The sequence below is a fragment of the Apodemus sylvaticus genome, chromosome 23, assembly GCF_947179515.1.
Source record: "Apodemus sylvaticus chromosome 23, mApoSyl1.1, whole genome shotgun sequence".
Taxonomy (NCBI): Eukaryota; Metazoa; Chordata; class Mammalia; order Rodentia; family Muridae; genus Apodemus; species Apodemus sylvaticus.
Window position 1 is genome coordinate 13033237 of NC_067494.1, and position 25732 is coordinate 13058968.

The window sequence follows — 25732 nt, forward strand, 5'->3', positions numbered from 1 at the left end:
GGCTTAGGGAGGGGGGAAAAGAAAGACAGTGGAAAATCATACAGCAAAGCTGTGTTTGCGATTCCTGACAGATGCTTTCATTTAGCCTAAGCGTTCTTGTTTAGTTAACTATACAAATTTTTAATCATATAAATGTGGCGGTATTCTAACCTCCTGTTCTTGATTATGCTTGACTTCCAGATGATTTCACATGCCTCTGGCTCCTGGCACTGCATGCTCATAAATACTACAGCTGGGGCTGCAGGAATTCCAGCCCATACCTGTTAAAAAGTGCAGCCTGCGGTCCAGTTTATTTTACTTATCTTTTGTGCCTTGTGTCGTGTTTTCCCAAGGCAGAATGAGAAGCAGCAGTCGGATCATTTCTCTGAGTCAGCAGCACCACTGGCCACTGGCTCTGCTGCCATGAAAGCCTGTTTTCCCTCTCTCTTTCCATCTTTATTTCTTTGTGGAATCATATGGTCACCATCCATTCATGCTCAGGATATTACAGTGGGAAAGATTATAAGGCTTTATCCAAAGATCACTTTGTGTTAATCTTTAGTAACTCACATGAAAGGACCAGTCTTGTGTCCTTTCATGGAACTCAAAGGCTCAGAACCTTGCTATATGCTAACCACAGCAAAAGTAAGATGGGCTCTCTAACCACTCTGAAAGGTATGAAGGAGTGGAAGACAATGCTTAAACAAAAGAGGAACTGGAAAGCCAACCTAAGTTTTGCTGTGCATTTGATGAGAACAGACTTTAAAAGAGAAAAAAGAAAGAAAACAGTGTTTGGTTATAAAGTTGAAGACCATCGTGGATGCTCATGGTAGTGTTTCCACGGTAGTGTTTCCGTGGTAGTGTTTCCATGGTAGTGTTTCCATGGTAGTGTTTCCATGGTAGTGTTTCCATGGTAGTGATTCCATGGTAGTGGTTCCAGGGTAGTGTTTCCATGGTAGTGTTTCCGTGGTAGTGTGTCTGTGGTAGTGTTTCCATGGTAGTGTTTCCATGGTCCATGGTAGTGATTTCCATCGTAGTGGTTCCCTGGTAGTGTTTCCATGGTAGTGTTTTCATGGTAGTGTTTCCATGGTAGTGTTTCCATGGTAGTGATTCCATGGTAGTGTGTCTGTGGTAGTGTTTCCATGGTAGTGTTTTCATGGTAGTGGTTCCCTAGTAGTGGTTCCATTATAGTGTTTCCATGGTAGTGTTTCCATGGTAGTAGTTCCACGGTAGTGTTTCCATGGTAGTGGTTTATACTTAACAGCCAACCTTTTCCTTAATGCTATGGCAGGACAGCAACCATCACCACCAAAGAGTGAAACAAAACCGAGAATCCAAGCTGTGGTTGGACGCCATGAACGTCTCTGGACACGGCCCTGGTTCTTGTGTTCACAGTTTCCAGTTGCTTGTTTCCCTTAAGAGTCAAGTCAGCGTGACTTGAAAAATCCTAATCAGGCAGACAAAAAACAATGCTGTCACATGGTAGTCCCCTAGCCTTTTACTCAGAATATGGTAACAGTCCAACACCCTTGTCATAGTCAAGGAAAAACTTGAAGCTGTAAAGTTTGGTTTCATAGCCTTACATGGGCCCTCCAAATGAGAATCTGCATGTTAGGACTAGAGAGGGATGCTGGGTAAGAGCACTTGCTACAGAAGCGTGAGGACCCGGGTTTGGCCTCCAGCACTCACATATACAGCTGTGTGTGACCATGTCTGCTCATGTAATCTCAGTATGAAAGGAGGTAGAAATAAGATACCTTGGACTTGCTAAACATCCAGCCTTGATGTAGAGTCAGTAAGAGCCTCTGTCTCAAAGGATCAAGCAGAGAGTGGTGAAGCAAAACATTGGAAGTCCTCCTCTTGCCTCCATAGATGCCCATGTACACACATACATACACATGCACACACATGCACACACATATACATAGCCATCCCCCCAAATACTCCCACACACATATACTCGCATACGCACAGGGATGTACACTCATACACATACTTGAACACAAAGAATCTGCATGTTGAAAGATTCTTTGGTTATCCATACACATATTAACAGCATCGCTCCAGAATGCCACCAGAGACCCCCTTTTGGTCTAGAAATCACTTGTAGATCTCAACTAAGAATGCTAATAGGTAAAAGCAAGGGGAGAAATCAAGGAATCCTGGGACACAGGAGGACTGCACTCCCCACACATGAACTAGTTGAAGCTTCCTTCTCCCAAGCTGGCTTGAACTCTACACACACAAATGAACATCAAGGGCAGAGATGGGTCCTGTTAGAAATCTTTGTCCTTTATTTTTTTCCTTTTTCTTTTGTTGTTCTGTTTGTGCCAAAATTTGTTTCCATACATTACTAGTGGCCTTGTTTGTTTTTATCATTTAAAAAGGAAAATCCTTTGCCCTGCCACTTTCCAGAAATTCTTTGAGGATAATATTCACTCTCCTTAAGATCTTCTAAACCCAGCCTAATTCTTCACAGTATTCAGAAGCCATGTATCGTACTTATACAAAAACAAGACGGTAGAAACCTATTTCAAACTTTTAAAACAGCACACTTGGTTTTGCACAGTATGTGTCCATTAAAAACACAGATTAAAAGTAAATCCATTAAGAGTCATTTAGATTCTAAAACTGTTTAAAGAATAAAGACCCCAGACAAAGGCAACCTGAGGTTCTCATAAGTTTGTCTGGGGAAATGGGCCAGTGGGCAGCCTGGAGACACATGCTCAGTAAGGGCAGAGGGCACGAAGCTCACAACTCAAGAACATCAAACACACCTGTTAGTCACTGTAGATGAGAAGCAACTCCCCATGGAGAGGTTCTACACAGAAGACATGGCAGTAAATAACACACACAGATCACACAGGCTGGAAGTCCAGACACCATTCATGAGTGTTGCACTCAGGAAGAACATTTAGCCTATTGACCCACTTTTGTCCATACACACTGTCCTTGCCTGTCCAATGAGCACAGCGGTCATTTTTCACTTGATGCAAGTTTCCATATTTCTTTTTTTAATATTTATTTATTATTGTATATAAGTCCACTGTAGCTGTCGTCAGACGCACCAGAAGAGGGTGTCAGATCTCATTATGGATGATTGTCAGCCACCATGTGGTTGCTAGGATTTGAACTCCGGACCTTCCGGAGAGCAGTCAGTGTTCTTACCTGCTGAGCCATCTCTCCAGTCCCAGGTTTCCATATTTCAATCCCTTACGTTTTCCCCTATGGGCCACACCCCAATAATATCTGTCCATTGCTCTGCCTTTAATTTGTTTGTGCTTCTGATTTCTTATGAAAAGGATGAACTTGCAAAGGAACCAATCTTAAGGATAAATGAGTTGGGCCTTTTAGCTTTCGAATAGATCACTTTAAAAATATAGTCAAATTTTTAAATTAAATTGTCAGCTTTCTTGCTTGCTTGCTTTCCTTTCTTCCTTCCTTTCTTTCTTTCTTTCTTTCTTTCTTTCTTTCTTTCTTTCTTTCTTTCTTTCTTTCTTTCTTTCTTTCTTTCTTTCTTTCTTTCTTTTTGTTGTTGTTGTTGTTGTTGCTGCTGTCCTGACACAGGGTCTCACTGATCTCAAAAGTGTGATTCCCCTGCCTCACCTTCCCAAGTGCCAAGATTACAGATGTGAACCTCACACCCAGCCAAGGATAACATCTTAAACTTTTAAAATAATAATACTAAATTTTACAGCACATTTCCATTTTTAAGCTGTTTAAATTTTTAAAAGCTTGCTCCGTGACGGCGAAGGTGTCTACTGCTTTCTCACCCCCTTGCAGATAAGACACTAACTCTGAGGTCAGACTTAATGGTGAGCACAGTCTGAAACCCAATTTTTGTGTCCCTTAGATAAGTGGGGGGGGGGTGCTCCTTACAGGGTTCCTTGTTGTACTTCTTGATTTGATCTTGGGTTTGTTTTTTTTTTTTTTCAGTAGAGACTGAAATATAAAATTATGACAAGTATCTTTTCCCAACATTTATGGATTTTCAGAATCAAAAAATCCTGAAAAGGCCACAGTCGGAGAAGGCCTGGGTCTCAGGCCTGAGAACCATTCCTAGCTGGAACAGAGAGTCACTGCCGCAGCAGTGGGGCAGACACACGGAGAAAAGCAAGGCTTGCTTTGGCCTCTGCCCTGACTGTAGTGGAGACTCGCAGTTGAAATGTGTTAGGTAAAGCTTAGCATTACCTAAGATACCTGAAAGTCAATAAATGGCTGTCATTTGCTAGAGCCCTGCTGTCCCCTGCTACCAGGATCTTAGCCGCAGAGCCCAGCAGCTCCCGGCTCCTGAGACAGGACCCAGGGACCCAGGGACAGCAGAGCTGCCCCGCCTTTGCAGCCCGACTGCACAGTGGATGCATGAGTAGAACTTGGGCACCTGTTATGAAATCAAACTCCAAGCGCGTGAGCTGAACCCACTCTGTTTCCTGTCCCTCCTCTCACCCCTCCCACTCTCCTCTGCCTATGTGACAATGGAAATGCACGCTGCCTTGTATGGTTGGTCTGTTGCCCTGCTCCTCCCCTTACTTACTGGCAAAGTTCCTTGAGATTAGCTAAGGCCAGAGTTATTACATTTCTATTTCTCTTGAAGGACACTGTAAATTGTTTGAGCGTCTTCTACTTGGGCTGTGTTAAACAAAGTTAAAAGACCTGCGTTTCCCTCCTTGCTCCTTCTGGATTGCATCTGAATTGCAATTGTGAAACCAGAGCAGCCAAAAGGTTGGGGACAGGGGTCAGGGTAGACAAGCACATTCATATCTGAGCTGAATTGATGAAGAAAAATGTGTGAAATGCAGCAGAACCCCCACGCATAGAAGATAATGAATGATGGAGAGCGATAAAAGGGTCAATTTCTTTCAGAATTATCTCAGGGAGTTCATCACTAAAATGGCAAATCTGCTAATAGACTCCATAGAAAAGAAAATGGCGACAAATATGTTTCTAAGTTTGCATGGTAAAAAGATACTCTCTATCTTTAAATGGTTGGTTTCCGTTTTTAAAATTATATATGATATATAATATAGCATGCAGTCTACACAATATTCTTACAACCCTTAGAACATGAAAAGTTCTTCAATTTAATTCAAGGATCAGATCAATATGTTTACTATTGGAGTTATCAATTCTTTTCTTTACATAAGCTGCAACTATATAGCGGTTTTTAAAATCAAATTCATTTCCCTTTGGAATAAGCTGTTTTTGATTCTTCCTTCCTCCTTCCTTCTGTGTCTTTTCCTTTGCTTGTATGTGTATATGTATGTACACATGTGCATAAACAAATGTGTGTGCATTTGTGTAGATGTGTGTATGCATTCATGTAGATGTGTGCATGAATGTGCATATGTGTATATGTGTGTGCATGTGTGTATATGTGTGCATGTATATAGATGTGTAAGTGCATATGTATATATGTGTGCATGCATGTGTGTATATGTGTGTACATGTGTGTATGTGTGTGCATACATGTGTGTATATGTGTTTGAATGTGAGTATATGTGTACAGCAAGTGTATAGATGTGTAAGTGCATATGTGTAGATGTGTGCATGCATGTATGTATGTAGTTATATGTACTTGTGTGTATGTGTATGCATGCATGTGTATAGATGTGTAAGTGTCTGTGCATGTGGAGGTCAGAGGTCCATATCAGGTGTCTTCTTCTATCCCTTTTCTACCTTGGTTTTTTTGAGATTGAGCCTGGAGCTCACCTTACTGGTTAGACTGGTTGACCCAAGCTCAGGTTACAGATGTAGACTTCCACAGCCAGCTTTTCCACGGGCAGTGGAGATCTACGCATCCTCATGTTTACCCCATAAGGACTTTACCCACTGAGCCAGTCTCCCCAGAGCTGGAAAAGGCTGGCTGGATTTTGACATCACACTTCATTCACACACAGAGAGAATCCTATTTTTCTTTTACTGGAATGGAAGACGGGTTCACAAGTAGTCTATGCTGAAACCTCCTATCCATATGTAGCACATTAATTTCTGACAACAACATTTGTAAGAATTCTCCAACAGATGAGGCTTTGCTTCACAAGTCTCAGGAGTACAGAACACCTCATGTGTTTTCCCAAGGCAGGTGACCCAGACTCCTGGCTTCCATTAGCTCTCCAGGTGAATGATGTTCACTGAGTGAAGGAAATCACAACTTCATAGACACACTCTCCTAAGGTAACTATTCGAAAGACCAGAGCCATCTCAGCCTGAGATTAATTACAAAATGTGACAAAGCCACCTTTGAGGGAAACACTGTGGCTGTGAGCTTTTAGTCTGTAAGGACAAGCACCTCATCAGTTCCGACTGGTCTCCAGGGTTGCTCTTGAGCCAAAAGTCTCCTGAGCCAAGCTCTCTCGCAAGATTTCCTGTACTTCCTGTCTCTGTGTAAGCCAGAAATACCCTGAGAACAACCTTTCTTGTGGTATTCTTGTGCTTCTGCTCTGGGATGGACATGATCCCATACTGGGGAAATTTTTTAAATTAAGAAAACATTTTCAACACATAGACCTTCAAATGAAGTAGGTCCCCTTTAGGGACAAAAATTGGAAATGATGGTTGTTTGGCCTTAACTCATCTCATTCACTCATATTCAATAACCCAATGTTCTGTAACTTCTCTGTAATATTTTTACAAGGAAATATGTGGAACAGTATAGGAGACGCGGTAGAAATGTATATTCTTGGCTTTAAAAAAAAAAGTCATCTTGAAGAAACCTACCAGGAAGATCTGTGTTCTTAATCCATTAGCATCTGAGATATATCATATCATATATTTGTTTTCTTTGTTCTTAACCCCTTTGTTTCAAGGGTCAGGATATCCTGATGCTAAGCTCTCTTGCAAAATAACTGAGCAAAAATAAAAATAGTCAAACACGTAGGAAACCCTTCAGTCGCTAAGTCGGGGAAGTTTGTGACTGAGGAGTGAGTTTAAGACATTATTCAGGAAGTGTGGTGCTGAGTGCGACAGCCATCTAGATGTGCTTGTTAAATAGAAGCCTCTGATTCCTGAGATGCTTGACACCCCGACTCTAATGGAAGAGCTGTCAAACTGCAGACACATCCAATTGCTTCATAAATCCTTTTATCTCAACAGAGGGAGTTAAAAAGACATCTTTTAGATAAAGTGGATCACCGATTTCTGCCTATTGGGTTGCATGAATAGATAGTTGTTACAGAGCTGCAATATTTTAATAATAAAATTCTCAGAAAAGTCAAAAAGTATATATATATATATATATATATATATATATATATATATATATATATAGAGAGAGAGAGAGAGAGAGAGAGAGAGAGAGGGGGGGGGGGGTATAGACCTTTTCTCATCTACTAGGGAAGAAAGCAAGTTTACAGTAGACTTTTTCATCCATAAGAAAAGGGAGAGAAAAATTACTTAATTCATTACAGAAAAACAGACTTATTAACCGTAGTTTTAGAACAACAACAAAAATCGTGGTGAGCTTTACTGCTTTCAACTTCAAATCCAGAGTAAGTGCGGAGGGTAGAGCGGTAGGAATGAAACAGCCTGCATGGGTCTTTCCCCTACCCCCCAAATCTCCTCCATGCTCCCCTAAAGAAGCATCAAAGGATCTTGTGATCAACCAGCCTTAGGAATGCAGAGCGGGAGTAGCAGCTTGTACATCAGCAAAAATATAAAGAGCCAAGCAAAACAAAGGCCTTTGCAACCCCGAGACACTGAGCTCCGAGGAAGGCAGGATTGTTACAGGGTCTTTCAAGAAAACGGGGCCTTTCTAAGTGAATGTGCAAGGTCGAATTGTTCCTACAAACCCAATTTTCTGGCAAAAACGCCAAGCATAATACCACCCCCACTTTCGTTTATGTCCAGGGCCTTTCACACAAGCGACAGGGGGCATCTCCATCGCTGTGCTGGCTCTGACTTCCAGGGTCAGCGCCTTCATCTCCAAACCTCAGGAAACAAGAGGCCTGGCCCACAGTTGTCCTCAATTCTCCACTCTGGGGTGGGGACACAGTAGTCAGTGGCCCAGATATTAAGCCCACAGTGTGGTCTCTTTGAAAAGAACCATCCTCGCTTTCTTTTTCAGGCCATTTATGACCCCCTACCAAACACTCTTTAAAATGATGACTGCCCTTTGGGGAAAAAAAATTGGGTTTTTAACCATCCTGAGCCACATGTCCAACCGAAACAGCCGCCCTGTGCATATGCACAAGGACTCTGACACTTCCCTAATCCACTTCTTTCCAGTCAGCCTTTGGAATGTGATGCAGTGTTATTCCCTCTCAACGTGAAGGGCAGCTGAGGTTACAAAGGGATTTGACTAAGGGACCAAACCCCTTAGTTTGCAGGGAACTTTGACAGTAAAGTGGGTGGGGTCTGGAGGGAGGAAGGAGAGTGCTTGAACTGGGAGTGTTTGGATGTGGGTCCTCAGGCTAGAGCCACCCCCATCCTGTGTGGCACTGTGAACAGACAAGGCAGCCCCCCCCCCCCCCCCCCCCCCCCCGCCCCAGGCCCTCCAGAGAGAGGCCACCACAGATGAACTCCGGAGCTCAGCTTCCCAGTGTTTTTTTGCTGAAAGTTCCTTGGGATTTGCAGGACCAGAGTCTGGGAAGCTTCTAGGCTTCCTGTGCCATAGATTGGCCCCTCACCTGACACTTCCAGATAGATAACTAGCCTGTCAGGGACCCCCGCCCCTCAGAGAGTCACGCAAAGCAGAGCCCCAAGTCTTTGCCTGAAGTCTTTCAAGGCTAAGCGACTTGACAAACTTGACAAGCAGAAAGAAAGAAAAAAGGCTCGCAGAAAACAAAACGAGGGAGAAGAGGGAAAGCAGCGAAGGCTGAAGCCTCCTCCTCCTCCTCCTCCTCCTCCTCCTCCTCCTCCTCCTCCTCCTCCTCCTCCTCCTCCTCAGCTTTCTCCACTCCCCGCTGTCTGTCCTTCCAGCTGTAGCCTGGGATTAATTAAGTGCTGTGAATTCAGTGCCTGAGAGAGAAGAGGAAAATGCACTGTGTCTCTAAGGAAGGAAGGAGTCCAGAGACAGTTTCTCAGCAGTGAGGAACCTTAGGCGGTGCAGCGGTCGGTCGGTGTCGTCTCGTCGTCGTCAGTGTTTTGTGCAGGGGCTGGGAAAGCCAGAGAGGCTGTGCCAGGCTGGAGGAGGCTTGTCTTTCCAAGGCTGGAGAGGATTTCACGCGGGTTTGCCTGCAGCTGCCCGGAAAGAAATTCCCCTCTGGTGGCAGCAGAGGCAGTAGCAGCAGCAGCAGCAGCAGTAGCAACGACGGCGGCAGCCCTACCTCCTCTTCTGGGGATCAGGGCAGAATGCCTGTGCTAGAACGGTACTTCCACTCTGCAGAACTAGGCAGAAGGTGGACAGCCCCAGAAGCTGTGCTGCCCTCTTCCCTCGGCAGCAGGCCGGGGTACCAGCAGGGGCCGCTACCCTGGGACTTGCCAGAGATGATCAGGATGGTAAAGCTGGTCTGGAAGTCCAAAAGTGAGCTACAGGCAACCAAACCAAGAGGCATTCTGGAAAATGAAGATGCTTTCCACAGCTTCCCAGGTAAACTGACTGTGGGGTGCAGAAGGTAGCCCCCGACAGATCTCATCACTTTGGGTCCAGTATGTGCATGGGTCAAGGAAGGGAGGCAGGCTGTGTGGACAGGGTTCAAGGGCTGACTTAACAAATGTTTGCTCTCTTGTAAAAGCATCTTTAAGGTAATCGTGATGGATGCAAGGATATTAGAATGGAAATCAACAAACTTAGAATAGGGGGTCAGCTTGCTGCAGGCTTGCCCTGAAGACTTAGAGTCTCCAACAGAGTGTTTTCCTCAGGTTGTTATTTGCATGTCTTTAAGTTAAGAAAAAAAAATGCACCCTCCAGTTTTTAGCCATGCGACATATGTAGTACACGTATGACACTTCCAGAATTGAGTGTGTGCTCTGGAAGCTTTTTCAATCCTTCCCAAGTTAATCAACTACTCTGCCTCAGTTTCCTCTCTGGCGAGTGATGAATAATACCCCTACAGTGATGAAGAAAGCTCAGGTCATCCACAAGTGTGGCGATGATGAGTCAGAAGGGCTTTGTCAGGTCATAAGAATGTGCTGTTTGGGAGAGAACCGTCAGTTGGGCCTCTCCTGTGTGTCCAATGAGGGGGGCAGCAAAGATCCCCCTGGGGATCCTAACCTTCAAATGCCACAACTGGTGACTGGGTGCTCCCTTCCTCTGGGGAATCTGTTCGTGAGTGGAAAGCAGTGGGTTCTTGGAGAAGAATGCATAGGAGTGTGTTTTATGCCTTTTAAGTCCTGGCCATCCCCCTGTGGCGGAATCCTGATGTGCCATCGGCAGTGACCGATGGGACAAGCAGAAAGACAGACCAAAAATGATGTCCCTTTTTCTCCCGGAAATGGACTGAGAATAAAAACTCCCCTGGTTTTGTTTTAGATAACTTATTGCAGAGAGGTTGTTTGTTTTTCATTAAATTGCCAAATAGTTGATAAACAATATTATTAAAAAAGTAAAAAGCTAGGGCGGAGGTGGGGGAGTCTGAAAAGAAGAAAAGGAACTCATGTTCTGTACTGAATGGTGAGTATTCGGACACTTAGAAAGGAGAGGTGAGGCAGTCAGCCTGAGGTTTGTGCGGCATCTGTGAGTGGGAAGCCAATGGAAATGAGTCTTGGTCAGAAGGCATGAGGTAATGAGGTAATGGGAAAGCCATTCACATGTCAGGAAGCAGGGCAAGGGGGACAGAAGCCACCTAGACAGACGATGCACCGGGCACCACAGCTGTGCTAACCTTTGCTCTGTGTTGCTGACTGAGATGGCTAAAGTTCGTATTTCAAATGACTCCCCTTAAGGAAGCTTCCACACTCACCGTTTGCCAGCGTATCTATAGGGAAAGGTGCACATGTCATGTGGACGGATGTGTGACCCTGGAAGCGCTACCACACTAAGCCTCTCACACCTCCCCAAGGGGTCCCCCCTTGCCCTCCTAACTCACCCCTAGAGAGAAAGCAGCGCCCATCTGCTTCTGCTTCACCTGACCTACAATGAGACTGTTTAAACGTCTCCGCCCCCGGCCATGTCCGTCTGCCTCATCTGTGCCCCCACCCCACCCCCATTTCTCAGGGAAAGAAATGTCTCACAGTTTCTGATGTAAGCGCATCAGCACAGGGCAAGATGATGAACCTAGCATGGCTTTGCCTTCTGATTTGTCTCCTTCTGGCCCTCAGCCTGTCTCTGGCCTCTGCCTGTGTCTTCTCTGCAAGCCACAGGTGCTCTTCAAAGACATCATTCCCACCGTCAGACCTAGGCAGTAATAGCCTGGGTTGGTTTTGGTTGTGTATGGGGTGGTGTGGGGGAGATGTGGTAGAAAGCACCAAGGTAAATCGGAACTATGTGAATCCCCCATCACTTACCTCTCAGTCCTCAGTCACTGGAAACTTGACAACCTTATTAAGAGTCTGTGTATCAAGCGGTGCCTGCCTCATGTCTTGCCCTGTGCTTGAATGTCTTTCTTTGCCTCACCCAACTGAGAATGTTCTAGTCAAACCACAAAATCAAATTCAAGCATCCCTGCCCTCCATCCACATCTTCCCAGAATGCAACTAAGAGGTTGCACACTGCATTTTTCCGCGCTATTACTAAAAACCGGGAACCTCAATGGTATCAATTCTGTGTATATTTTGACTGCCTGTGATAACAGATGATTAGGCTTAAGTGTTTAAAAACCATGAAATTGCAGAAATTCTGAACAGCACCAGTAGTCACATGACAGGACTCTAGAGACAAAGCCACTGACTCCTGATGTGTTACATGCAACCTTCAGAAACCCCAGTGCTCCTTCTCCCTTGTGAAGGGCACTGATAGGTGTATTCAGAGTTTCCCTAGACAGTACTAGAACTCTGTTCTTTATGGTGAAATGTTTGAGGTATTTCGTTAGGCAATAAAAGGATAAAGAAAGGAAAACCGAGAGAAGAAATAGGAATATCCATTCATGCGAAATGCAAGATGAGTTACAGTGAATTACAAGCCACGGAAGGCAGAAGAGGGCAAGGAACAGCTGGACAAGGGAGGTGACAGGTCAGCGTGCCCTGGGTGCTCTAAGCAGCAGGCTGGCCAGAGGGAACTTTCATGACGTATGGGATGCGTGGCTGTGTGGGGAGTGACCCTAAACTGGGCACTGCCCCAGATGCCGCTCACTCGCGAAAGGTGTTTCCAGAGTAATGCTAATAATTGAATATCTGAAGTCAGAACGCCTTGGCAGTTACTGAGTTCCATCTTGTAGTTTAACCAGAGAAACGCTCTTACGACGCTTGTCTCTTTTTCCTTTCTTGAAGCAAAAGATCATCTGATTAGCTAGTCCCTGTGCTTTAGAAATGAGGTGAATATGAATAGTTCAGAAAGACTCAACATTTGTCTCACGATTCCCCCAGAGCAGGATCTTCATAGTCTGAGTCACAAAACTTTTACATGAATAGAACCCATGTTGAGACTCACACTTAAGGTGGGCTGTGCTTTCTGTAGTTACCTGCTATTGGGGCAAAACTCATGATTCAAAAAAAAAAGCTCAATCAAAAAAATTGTTTTTATATTTAATTTAGGCTAAAAGTTCTTTACTGGTGTGTGTTGTTTCTGTGTCAGAATGTGTGGATTTACCAAAAATAATATTTACCTGTAAAGGCAGGCTCACAGACCATTAGAGGGTAACTAATTAACATAGGTAGTTATGTGACTGTTGACGTTAAGAACCCTCTGCATCTGAAAGAGTACAAGCGAGTCAGTTTCCAAAATGTTTAAATACAATTAAAACTCAAAAATAAAACAAACAAAAAAAAAACCTCAATCAAACCAAACTATAATAGTATCGTTTAAAATACCAGGACTGTGTCTTCTCTACTTTTTTCTGCTTGGCTGTGGAGGGGAGGGGAGCTTTTAGCTTTAGCTCCAGGTAGACACCTCCAGAACTGGGAAGGTCTGGGGAATGGTCCTCACTGTGCCTCAAAGGTCCCAGCAGAGCTTGGAGAGCAGGCGCCAGAGATGGGAGTAGGGGTGGGTGGTAGGCGGAAGTGGGTAAAGAATTACTAGGTTCCCAGACGCTAGGGGTACAAACATGTCAACAGTGTTGAGTCTCACCAGCAGCAAGTGTAAGTTCAGATGCCTCCAGCAGAGGCCGTTCTCACTTGAATAAATAATTTGACTTTGAGATTCAACCCAAGAACTGCAAATTCTGTGCATACTCTCCTTCCCTTTTGGTGTCTCCAACCTAAATTGTGTATTACGCTTTGGTTATTTATTAAATCTGTTCTCGTTTTTTGATAGGCGCGCTGGTTGCGTGGCGGGGGGATATGAAAGCACAGGACTGGTTTGAAAGAAAGAACACAGCTCAGCTCCTCTTTCTGCTCTTGCTTGTCATGTGTTTCCAGGAGAATAGAAATGTCAGAAATGTGCTTGATACCCAGCTCTGAACAGCAAATGACAGGCAGACAAGAAAGTCTCCCAAAGGGCTCCAATTCCACAACTCTACGATTTAAATTGACACTTAACCTAGCATTTAAAAGTGTCTTAAGTAACAGGCGTGCCATCAATTATGTTGAAGAGCCAGCACTTTAATCATTACGATTCAGGGAGCATTTATCGGATGCTTGGTGTGCGCTGTGGACTGTGCTAGACAGCACTGGCTGAATGATGAATCCAGGTTTAATGGGAGAAGAGCCGTAACACATTTATGAATCCGAGCTCTGTCTGTAGCGTCAGTGTGAAAACAAGCACTTGCTAGTCTAAAGTCCTCCATCCACGCAAAATATTGACAGGAGAGCCGGCGAAACAAAGTGCATTCATAAAAACTCATATGCACTTTCAAACGCTCATTGGGGCTTAATGATTTCATTCAAAACAGAGCGAATTGCTTTGAGGAAAGAGCCAATTAGCCTCAATGGGGAATATACTAATCTTAATTCATAACACTTTTCTAAGGCTACTGCCTGTGGACATTAGCCTATTACCCTACATTTGCTCTATAGCTGCAGTGAATGATGTCATTGATGATGTCATCCCTCCTTTAAATGGAACAGAAGAGCAGATCAAAACCCAAAGACAAGCCAGGTATGCCGGATCATACTGTGACTCCAGCGTTTGGAAGCTGAGACAGGAGAATCACTGTGAGTTTGAGGCCATCCTGGACCACATGGTAAGTCTCAGGCCAACCTGAGCTATACAGAATGAGACTCTGCCTCACCAAAAAAAATAATAAAAATAATAAAAAATAATAAAAAAATAAAGGAAAAAGAAATGGAGGAGGAAAAAAGAAAAAAAAAATCTTTGAACCAAACATGTGCTTTCCATAAATTCAATTTTCTGAATGACAGACATCCAAATGTAAGACAGTTTTCTCCTGCTCCCTAATTACAGTTGGCTCCAAGCCCTTGAGGGAGGCTTAAGAGAGATTGTGAGCACAGACTTGGGAGTTACAGCTGTTTAAATCCCGCATGCGCACTGAGGGGCTGTCTGAGACCTTGGGCATGTTAACCCCATAGCAGCTCAGTCCCTCTTCTATAAAAGGAAATGGTAATAATAGGAGTCTGTGTACAAGGTTATTAAGAGGATTAAATAAGCTAATACTGCTAAATCAATCTAGGAAGACCTTAAACACTACTCCATCCTTGGTAACTGCTGAATATAACAGATACACAGAGCTTCTCTCCTGGATGCCTTCCCACACTCGTTCCTCCGCTCACGCAAGGGGCCCTGGCCTGGCCTCCTGTTGCTCTATCTGGAATCTTGCTGTTGCCTCCGACAACAGGACATTCCCACATCTCTTCCTTCAGCTCTGAGGTTTACATTGCCAGTGTTAAAACCATAACTTCCTCACCTCACCCTTCCTCAAAATCCTTCAGTGACTTTTCCAGTGTCTGCCAAGAAAAATCTAGATCTTACATCCCGCACAGGGCTCTCCTTTCCCTGAGACAGCCTCACTTTGGTTGTCATCGACGGCCTCTGAGTTCTCCTCCTCCTCAAGATATCCTACCACCTCCTCTCAGCTCTACACTCATTGTCACCAAGCCTTAAAGCGAATTCCTTCCAGGTCCCCAGTCTCCCTAGTCTCTACGACAATATCCATATTCTGGGCCCTTCACAAACCCTTTCTAAGATTAGTGAACTATGGTTGGCCTTTTATATTTGTGGGGCTTGCACTTGGGGGACTCAATCAATTGTGGATTGAAAATAAAAGTAACAAAATCTCACACGTCCAGAACATACACCGGCTTTCACTTGACATTCCTTAAATAGATCGATAGCAGCTCTTTAGACTTTGTTCCAGTGCTGAGACTGTATGAGAGATGGAAATGGTTTGAAGAAGGCAGGAGGGGATGCATAAGCCCTGCACCAACACTTAGCCACTTTACCCAGGGACTTGGATATACATGGGCTTTGTTACCCACGTGAAGTCCTAGAGCCAGAATGAATAACCGGCCATGGCTGTGTGCCTTCCCAGACCCTCAGAGAATGTCACACATACTTATTCCTCAGGCAAACACTTTGTTTTGTTAGCGTTGGTGTTCGTCTTCTTCCTCTTCTCCTGAGGCCCTGTTCTTTGAACGTCTAGAGAACGTCCTATTTTCTTTGTATTCTCCCCAACAGGTTTCTCTTGTCAGCCACTCAGTGCATTTTCATAGGTGAGAAATATTATCAGAAGGAATAAAATCATTTACAGGCTGTCATTCAGAGGATAAATGAGCGCCTCTTCCCCAAGAACAGATGATTCTCGAGAAACAGGAATCGGCGTTCTTCCTTTTAGGGGAATCAGTTTTTAGCCTTCTATTCTTACAGTGGAGTGGGATTAGTCATTATAGCTTTTAAAAGAATACACAGGAGTGAATTTCCAAATTCAAAACTACTGTAGAATAGTACTTTGTCCTTCAAGAGAAGTTGTAATTCACTGATACTTATAAACTTTAAGTACAAATGCACGTAAGTTCTGGGCCTTATAAGTTTATAATTCTCAAGTAAGCACCATGCTCAGATCTCTTGTACGATATACGTAAAATTTCCCAAGATGCTTTGGTTTTGGCATTGTTTTTGGTGGTGGTGGTGGTTGTTATTTTTGTTGTGTTTTGTTTGTTTTTTGCTTTGTTTTGTTTTTGTTGAACAAGTAACACGCAGCGCATTCTCCAGCATGGTTTCAAAGGATTGTGCAGACTGGTGTTTACCTGGCCCTACCAATGAGCTTTTGATGGTGCTGAAGGAACTTCCTCCCATACCCTCTGCTCTGTGCCTAGAGACTGTCGTCCCGTTTCCTCTCCTTTCCTCACGCTTGCTTTAAACAAGCCCCATTTAACCGCATGTGAGCACGGACTTTCACATCAAGCTAATCTCGAAAAGGAAAACCTTGGCAGCGTGGATACAGAAGCACCAAAAACTCCTCAATATTTTTTCACTCACAGAAGCCACCGAAAGTGTGTGCTCTGTCCCAGTGCGCTGCAGCACCTGACTTGCTCTTCAGTGCACTTCACAGTGAGCAGATTTCATCTCTCCCTAGTGAAAACAGTGAGCAGAGCTCACACACACTACCTGTGACTCTGTGCCATAGATACGCATAGCCTTTTTTCTACATTCTTTGTTTACATTCCAAATAATTTCCCCTTTCCCAGTTCCCCCTCCCCGTAAGTCCCATAAGCCCTCTTCCCTCTGCCCATTCCCCAATCAATCCCCCCCCACTTCTCTGTCCTGGCAATCCCCTACATTGCTGCATCAAGCCTTTCCAGGACCAGGGCCCTCTTCTTCCTTCTTCTTGGGAATGATGTGATATGTTAATTGTGTCTTGGGTATTCAGAGCTTCTGGGCTAATATCTACTTATCAGTGACTGCATTCCATGTGTGTTCTTTTGTGAATGAGTTACCTCATTTAGAATGATATTTTCTAGTTCCAACCATTTGCCTAAGAAATTCATGAATTCATTGTTTTAGTCTATAGATCCACGCAGCAGTGTTCCTTTTCCGTCAGTCTGTCTTGGCATTTCCATACATATCTCTCTGGAACTGACATCTGTCTCAAAGATGCTAAGAAACGGCTCTAAGAGATAAGTTTTATACCTTTACACTTGCCCTAAATTTCCTCAAACTACAGATTTCCAAACCCTCCCTTCCAAGTGTATCTCCACCAAAGTCCATCCGGAATATCTTGGATGTTTTGCTACTTTAGGAGTGATACTTGAGTTCTGAGGAGCTCTAGAGCCTGCAGATCCCATCTTGTGACTGGCAGCAAGATAAAACTTAAAATCAGCTCGTATGCAATTAGAAAAATGCTTGACAAAGATGAGTTGCAGATGGCCCTGAGTCAAGGGAGCACAGCTTAATGCAGAAAAAAAGAAGAAAATGCTAGAACAGGGGTGAAGAATAAAGTGCAAGAGAGACTGAAGAACGACGTCTTGAATGTAGTAACAGAAACAAAGATATAAGAGCCAAAATAACACAAAGTGAAGATGAGATTGTCCCTGGGGGATAAATATAAATGTCTGGCTAAGATATTAACCAGAAAAAAGTAAATAGCCTCGGGTAAAGTATCAGGTTAGCTCTTTCTGTTTTCAGCCAATCATACAAGGCAGTAATCAAAGCCAAGGCACAGTGGCTCTTTTGTGTTTCCACCCCTGTGTTCTTTAAGATGATGCCAAGTATTTCACAGAACTCCTATACATCGCTGATAGGTACCTCTGAAAACCCAATGACATCTAGAGGGTTTGTGCATAATTTATTCCAAAAAAATCACAGAATTTGTTAAAGAAGATGATTTAAAGAAGAAGGAGAAGAGGGAGAGAGAGAAGGAGGAGGGGGGGGGAGAAGAAGAAGAAGATGATGATGATGATGATGATGGTGATAAAGGGAAAGGCAGAGAAGCAGACAGAGGATGAAAGTGGGGTTGGATCACTGCAAAGGACTGGATTCAAAGGCACATACAGAGGTGCAGCCTGTATGTACCACAGACAGAAATGAAGGTGAGGCCATCGCTGTCTCAGACACTTAGAGGCTTCAGGTCTCCACACTTAATTGTATAATGAGATGAGCCAATCAAATTGGCTCTTCTCTTCTTTAGCCAATCAAATTGGGATTAATTTATCAGCTCTCACACAAATTCTGAGACAAGCCTGCATGGGAAGAGGAAATGTTCAACTTTCTAATTAACAACATGGTGTTCACTCTCTTCTGATTATGTCTTGTGAATACTTGTCTATGACGTAGGTCTGCATCTGAATACTTACAACACACACACACACACTTATTCTGAAGGCCAGCCTAGGAAGGTCAACCACCTCTTTCTCTGCGTAGTCATCTTCACTGGATCTTTGATATATAGCACAAAACACCCTTAGGAAAGCAAGATCAATAAAATTCATTATTGATTTTATCTCTGTTCTGCACAGATTGAGCTCCTATGGGCTGAACCCTACACCTAAATGTCGCTTACTCAATGTGACTTATTTATGTAGATTCCTTTGCATATGTGGAACTTAATTCTGCTCCCATCCTCCTGCCCTTCACATACATACACACACACACACACACACACACACACACACACACAATGCCAACCATATCAAGACTTTGACATCAGAACTTTCAGCTGAATGCATATAAAGCATGACACAAGATGCTTTTTTTGTGATTTATTGTCTTTCTTTGGGGGGGCTGGGTAAGGATTGGGGGTTCTCTGTGGAGTCCTGGCTGTCCCAGAATTCACTCTGTAGACCAGGATGACCTTAAACTCACAGAGATCCACCTGCCTCTCCCTCCCAAGTGCTGGAAATAAAGGCATGCACCACCACTGTCTGGTGAAGCAAGATCTGTTTAAATCCTGACTTTCTGGTTGGTTTCCATATTAAAAATTGTGGTTTTCTATCTGCTACTAATTGGAATTGTGTCAGAGTTGTTCTGCCCAGGTCTGTTATGTTTTCAGTGTTTGAATGTATTCATTGCAAATTTCTCTGTCCCCTTCACCTCCTTTTCTGACTTTTGGCCTCTAGGCAATAGGAAACTATCAGAACTGTAGCAGGGACCCTTATATTCCCCTAACTTTGGAATAAGAATCATAGTTGCCTCTTTCAAGATGGCTGACATGCAAGATGGCTGCTACCTCTTTCTCTTACTGGATATTAGAACACCAACTTCCTTTGAACAGTGATCCACCCTACTTTTCTTGGATATATATCTAGTTCCCTAGACACATGTAAGCCAAACTGATGTACAATCAGAAAGTGGTGAGTTTTCCAGACATGTACATTAGAAAGCAAATTCTTTCTGCCCTCTTTAAAATAGGAAGGCCCAGTTGCTTGGTTTGGTGACACAGGCCTGGCAAAAATATAAATAAACAGCATTGAATTTTAAAAAAATGAAAGAAATTTTTAAATATTTCAAATCCTCCAAAAATATACAATTATCCTTTGAGGGCTATAGAATGCAAAATAACGTTTTAATATCATATGCAAGTATTTAGTTTCTTATACTACACAATGACTAAGGGTCAGTGATGTATTTCCACCTTAGGAGAAACTGAGGTCTAAATTTAGTGGTTAGTTATTCAAGACATTCAGAAAAGAATTATCAATTTCTCTTATAAAGCAATTTGGTTGAATTGAACAGGATCGCATTGTGTGAAGAGCATAGTGCTATAATTCTGAGAACAGGAAGGAGAGAAGGTGTTATGGGTTATTAGAATACACAGGTACATAGGCAGCTTGTGATAGAAAAGTAGAATGGGATATATTTTATAATACATAAAGCAATAGTCTGAAGAAACAAGATGAAGGATCAGGAGCATCCTTCCCTTCATCTTAAATTTTAGTGGCTATCACATGCCAGATATTTTCTTTGGATTCTTAGAAAATTAAAACTCATGAACAAAAGATATTAAAGTAGATGAATAAATAGATGATAAATAGAAACAGAGAAAATGGATAAGAGGGATGTAATATGTGATACCCTAGAGTTACAGAAGGAAAATCTATGACAACTGTCAACACACAAGGGAGAGATTAGTCTCATCTGGACAGTGGGCAATAAGGATCAGAATGAAAGTAATTTTTTGTTAGATATTCCCTAAGGTAGGTTATATATCTGTAAATGAAGAATAGATAGATGATCTCCCCCATCTCTTGGATAGAAGAGAATGGAGAAAAACTATAGGAGCCAATGCAAGGGCTCCTGGGAAATGACAAGTTGCAACAATAGCTTCCAACAAGGATAGGACACAGCTGAGGTCAGAAAAGCAAGAAATTGGGATGGCAATAGCTTGCCCTGCCTTTCTAAGGAGTATAGCTTCCAGACAATGAGGAAAAGTCACATCATTTAGTGGGCTGTGATGAAACAAATTCTCCTGTTAGACCACTGTTGCAACAGTGACCCGAGAAAAGGAAGGCTTGAGACAAAGAGATCCTGAGGAATTTGTAACTGTTAAGTTTAATGGTCAGTGACCATGCTGGTATATGTTGAAAAAGTTTGACATGATAGTTTTCCTTTTCTTTCTAACAACATGCACACGCGCACGCGCATACACACACACACACACACACACAAAGAAAGAGACAGAGACACAGAGAGATGGGGAGAGACAGAGAGAAATAACGTACAAATAATTTTACTACGTGGTACATCCATCCTGAATGACTGAATTCTTGAGTCTTCCACCTGGACAGAACGCCCTTTTCCTCCTCAATTTTAGGATGCTGTTTGACGTCATTCTTCAAAATCTAAACAGTCTTGGCTTCTTATTGATCCTGTCATATTTCTTCCTGTTTTGAGGTTGCCATTTTTAAAACAATTTTTTAAAGAACAGTTCTTCCAAGTCAAGGTGCTACAGAGTAGATGGTAAAGTACATAGTAGGAACAAGTTTTATGTTGTTTATAATGAGTTAGATAAAATATCACATCTGGGAACACATGCATATGCTAGGTACTCTATGAAAACTAGGCACTGGATGAGTAACCACCTTCTAGAGTCACCCAGGAAGACGGTGTTTTATCCTGATTGTTATAGGTGTGTCTTTACAATGGTTAAAAAAAATATCTCCACAAAATGTTAGAAATTTCTCTTTTAGAATGGAATTAATGCAAAGAAAAGTTCCGGAGATGGTTGGAGATGCAAAGTGATCAACTAATTTGGTACAAGATTTGGAGTGAAGGATAAAGGAAAACAGACAGATAGACTTTCAGGGGAGCAGGGGACATGTAGGTGAAAATCCTTCATTCCTGTAGAGCTATTGAAAGTGAATAAGTAGAAAAGAATAGAACTCTTTAAATTTTACAATGGACATGGGCCTTTAAAAGCATCTATTAAAACTACTCCATTTAAAGTGAAGAAACTAAAGACCCACAGAGGCACATAATATACTCAGGGTCCCAGAGCTGGCAATGCACTGAACACGGCTAACTTGAGGTCTCAACACTTAGCCAGGGTATTGATACAACCACACAATCTGTTATGGTCAAGCTCCAAACACTTCTCCCTGCCAAAGTGGCCAACCAGCTGTAATCCAATCCATCCTTTTTGCTTTCAAGTCCTCAACATCTGGGATTATATTATGTAAGTATACCACTACACGAATCAAGACATTCTATGTTTATGGATTGAGTATCAATAATATGAAAAACAAACACTGGCATGGTACCACAGAAGGAAAAGTTCATACACATGAAATACTACAAAACTACATTCATTTCATGTGTGAAAGGAGTGTACAAAATGGAAAAAAAATCACGTTTAGACTTAGGTCCCACGCCCAGAATGTTCCATGCTGTATATGCCAAGTGTTCTAAAAGCATTCTTTTTTAAGTCAAAAGCCTGAAACACTTATACTCCTGAGCTATTCAGACAAGAAATACTCTAGTTCTCCATTTAAACATGTGCATGTATTTGTTAAGAAAGAAAGAAAGAAAGAAAGAAAGAAAGAAAGAAAGAAAGAAAGAAAGAAAGAGAGAGAGAGAGAGAGAGAGAGAGAGAGAGAGAGGGAGGGAGGGAGGGAGGGAGGGAGGGAGGAAGAAAGAAAGAAAGAAAGAAAGAAAGAAAGAAAGAAAGAAAGAAAGAAAGAAAGAAAGAAAGAAAGAAAGAAAGAAAGAAAGAAAGAGAAAGAAGAGGGAAGGAGAGAGGGAGAAAGGGAGGAAGGGAGGGAAGGAGGGAGGGGCAAAATGAAATGTCATTTTCTTACTTTCAAACCAAAGATACAGAATGCTTTCTTAGCATGCCTGTGGCCCCAGGTTTAAACCCTAGAACTGAAAAGAAATCAAACATAGATTATCAAATGTCTGGGAACGTTCCAATTCCTCCTTTTTCTTTCTTCTGTCTGGAATGACTGTGATACACTAAGGGCAGGTAGTCACTATATCAAGATGCCAGAAGAGAAGGAGCCAGGATGGTGATTGTAAAGGGTGGTTATATATAAGAGGAGGAGACAGAAGTGTAAGTATCTGGTTCCTTGGCCATCAAAAGTCATGGCCACATTCCCATAATCAGGCTACTTCTTTTTACATCAGAGTTTCAGAAGGCTGGTCCAGTCTGAGCCAGTTTGTGATGGATGGAGAAGTGCGTTCAGGGGCTGAGGAGATCATTCAGTCATTAAACTACTTCCCTGGCCAGTGAGAGGATCTGAGTTAAGTTCCTTCAACCCACAGGAGAAAGCTGGGATTTATGGAGCATACTCGTAAGCCCAGTGCTGGGGAGGTAAAGAGGAGAGTGGGTTCCTGGGCGGTTGGCAGCCCAGACTGTCCCATTTGATGAGTTCTGCAACAATGAGAGACCCTGCTTCAGAAAAGAAAAAAAGCATGGCACCAGGTTGTCCTCTGGTCTCTTCAAAGTGCAAACACACGCAGGCTCCAGGAATACGTGAGTGTTCAGTGTTTGCCCATAAACCAGTGTGGATTAGCGTCTCCGTGTGTCCGGCCCTTGTGCACTTGCTGTCCTCCATAGCCTGTTGTCAGTATTTTAGTAAAGACGTAGCAACATTTAGACAAGATGTGTTTGAACTGGAAAAGCCTACCTCTGACCATTGGCTCTCTTTAGTTTCTTTAAGTTGCTTGTAGCCCCCAAAGAAAAAAGTGCAGCCTTTGAAGGGTACACATTTTTCCCTCCTTCTTCTGAACCCTTTGCTCTGTACAGAAATTGGCTTGGCTGTCTGCATGACAGCGTGGACAACTAGCCTGCCACCCAAAATGACTACTAGAAATAAAATCAAAGTGGCTCCTCCCGCTTGTTAAAAAGGAGATCTTACACTAAGCCACAGTGAAACATTTTTGATGTTTAAAAAAGAAATGTCAGTGAGGGGTATGGGTGGTCAGTGTTGTTCTAAATCATTTTTTTCTCATTGTTCCCTGTACCCCTGGCTCTAGTCAAAGCCGAAACAGTGAAATGCCATGAAATAACCCGCTCTCGAAGTATATTTGGCCTGACAGGAAACAGGAAATACCAGAAAAGATCACAAGGAAGGCTGTAATCATAAGATTCCTAGCCTAATTCTTTTGACGTCAGCAGTTTAGATAAGTCAGATAAGCAATCACAAGCATCCGCGACTCCAGAGTGCCAACCCAAATACGCCAAGTGCATCTTCAGACCCTTTGAACTCTTGGGGAGTTGTTTAGCCTCTGCTCTCCTCTCTCCCCAAGAAGCATATCCTGAAATTGTGATTTCTGGAGTTAGTGTCAACAGTAAGGTATTCAGAGACATTGCACAGAGCTACTAAATGGGCCTTATGGCCAATTTGTCTTGCTTGGTGTATTATAAACCTTGGACACAACTGTTTGGAAGAGGTAAGAAAAGTCTGGTCCATCTCAAAAAGAGTTTGCTTCCTAAACTTCAGCTTTCCCAATCCTTGCAGCAAATCTGTCAAAATGCTGAGTATACACACACACACACACACACACACACACACACATATATATATAAAACCAGACCCAAGTATTTACTAACATATTTATTATTTTCACCTTTCTTTGACCACCTTAACTCCTTAGCATAACAAATTGATGGACTGATTAAATATAAATTAGGCTAGTACTCTCCCTTCTGAGTTCTTTTAACTTCAGAACCAGAGACGTGGAACTCAACCATTCTCTGATCTCCAGAAGGGAGAAATTGCATGCCTGGGTTATTCAAGTGATAAGGTAAGAGTTTAAATCAAGAGTTAATTATGGGCTGGGAATGTTGCTTGGTGGAAAAACATTTTCCTTGTATGTGTAACACTCTGCATTTCATATCTAACACTGAAAATAAGATAATAGCCCGTGCAATTATTTAAACAAAAAAGGTTGAAAACTTATTCACACTATATCTACCTACTTCTAAAAAAAATGGTTCTAAGCTTACAAAAGCTTATAGAAAGTCGTGAAGTCATTGTGTCATGGTGTAACACAAGCCCTACATAAAGTAGGAGAGAAAACAAACAATTATGAGAAAGAATTAAGGCAAGCTGACATCTGAACTTCTTAGCAGGCAGGGCAAAGGAGAGACAGAAAACATGACAACATCCATTATCTTCAGGAAGAAAAACATTTTTCCTGGCTTTGAGTGTGTGGGACAGTGTTTGACGAGGGATCTTTGTATGGTAACGGAGGATGCCCTTCTAAAGAATTTAGGCAGCTATTTAGGTGTTCCCCTTCCCACCTGAGAAGAGTTTTATGAACCCTCTCAGCAGAAGATGGTCCCAAAGAGACCACTCAGTGTGGATGCTGACGGAAAGGTGACCACTCTTTGGGCTGCTGTGACCCAGGGATCAGGCCCATGCACACGATTTGGAAGAGATCAAGAAAGAAGATTTGTAACCTTGTGCATCTGTAAGGGCAGAGCACAGTCCCCCAGAATGTCCAACTCAGGAAGTTCTGTGAATCCCATCCTGGGCACACCTGTCTGTGTACTGCAGCAGACATTCGCTTGTAAGTGTACAATGCTGGTAAGTTGTTCTAAGCAACTCACAGATCAGTCTGGAGTCTTTGCCTGGTATCCTGCGGACAAGCACAGAGTCCTTTGCCTCACTGATACCCCTTCAGCACAGGTAGAGATACTCAGAACTGAATTGTGGGTTTAAAGTTCAAAGTCAACATAATCCATCTAAATGCAATTTTTTGTTTTACTTGAACCCATTTCCCAACCTTTGCCTAATATGTTCAATTGCCAAATCTGTTCAATTTTTAAAAACTATTAATAATTAACCCAATGATTCCAAAAAATTATAATGTTACATGTATAGATTAAGAAACACATGCTACAGTGAAGGAAACACAGCAAGTTTGGAAACAACAGGACTTGTTCTTGTGTGCTAAACAAAAAATGACCAGCCACTGAGTATTCAGTGCATGGGAGCCATAGTCCAGACATCTTCAACTCCATTAATGCCGAGTCAACTTCCATAGTAAGGTTACCAGTGTGGCACAGTTGGGACTAGACTGAGGAACTGGGTTCACCACAGGAAGAAAACAAGGCTCTGGCCTTGGTTAAGTGCAATCTACCCAACGTGAATCCTGCAAGGCTAAAATACAAGAAAACCTGATTGGGCAAAATAACCATTTTTCATTGTGAACAGCAGAGAACAGAAAAGAAAAGGGAGATTAGGTAAAGCCGAAGGTGTCCAAAGACCAAGAGGATGGAAAGGAGGAAGAGCCTCAAAGGTGCCAGCAAAGCTTCTAACATATTATGCACCATAACTTCTTAAAGCAGTGTCTCCAACAGCTCCCCAAAGTGGAAGTGCACCCTAACTGTCAAATTAAGTTTGTTCTTTCCTGCAGCCTGCAGCTCAGGTGTGTGCAGACACAAGC

The 25732-nt window shown here is 42.8% G+C and overlaps 1 protein-coding gene across 4 annotated transcripts in view; it reads left to right on the forward strand.

Moving 5' to 3' along the window:
* Positions 1–25732, forward strand: part of Pde7b (phosphodiesterase 7B) — a 342947-nt gene that overhangs the window by 169134 nt on the left and 148081 nt on the right. The window contains exon 1 of one of the 4 annotated variants that reach the window (XM_052169422.1): positions 9035–9505. The exons of the other annotated variants lie outside the window; for them this stretch is intronic. Coding sequence (XP_052025382.1) covers positions 9268–9505 — 238 coding nt within the window. The 5' untranslated portion in view covers positions 9035–9267. Of the gene's footprint in view, positions 1–9034; positions 9506–25732 lie in introns of those variants that run through there. 4 annotated transcript variants of the gene reach the window in all.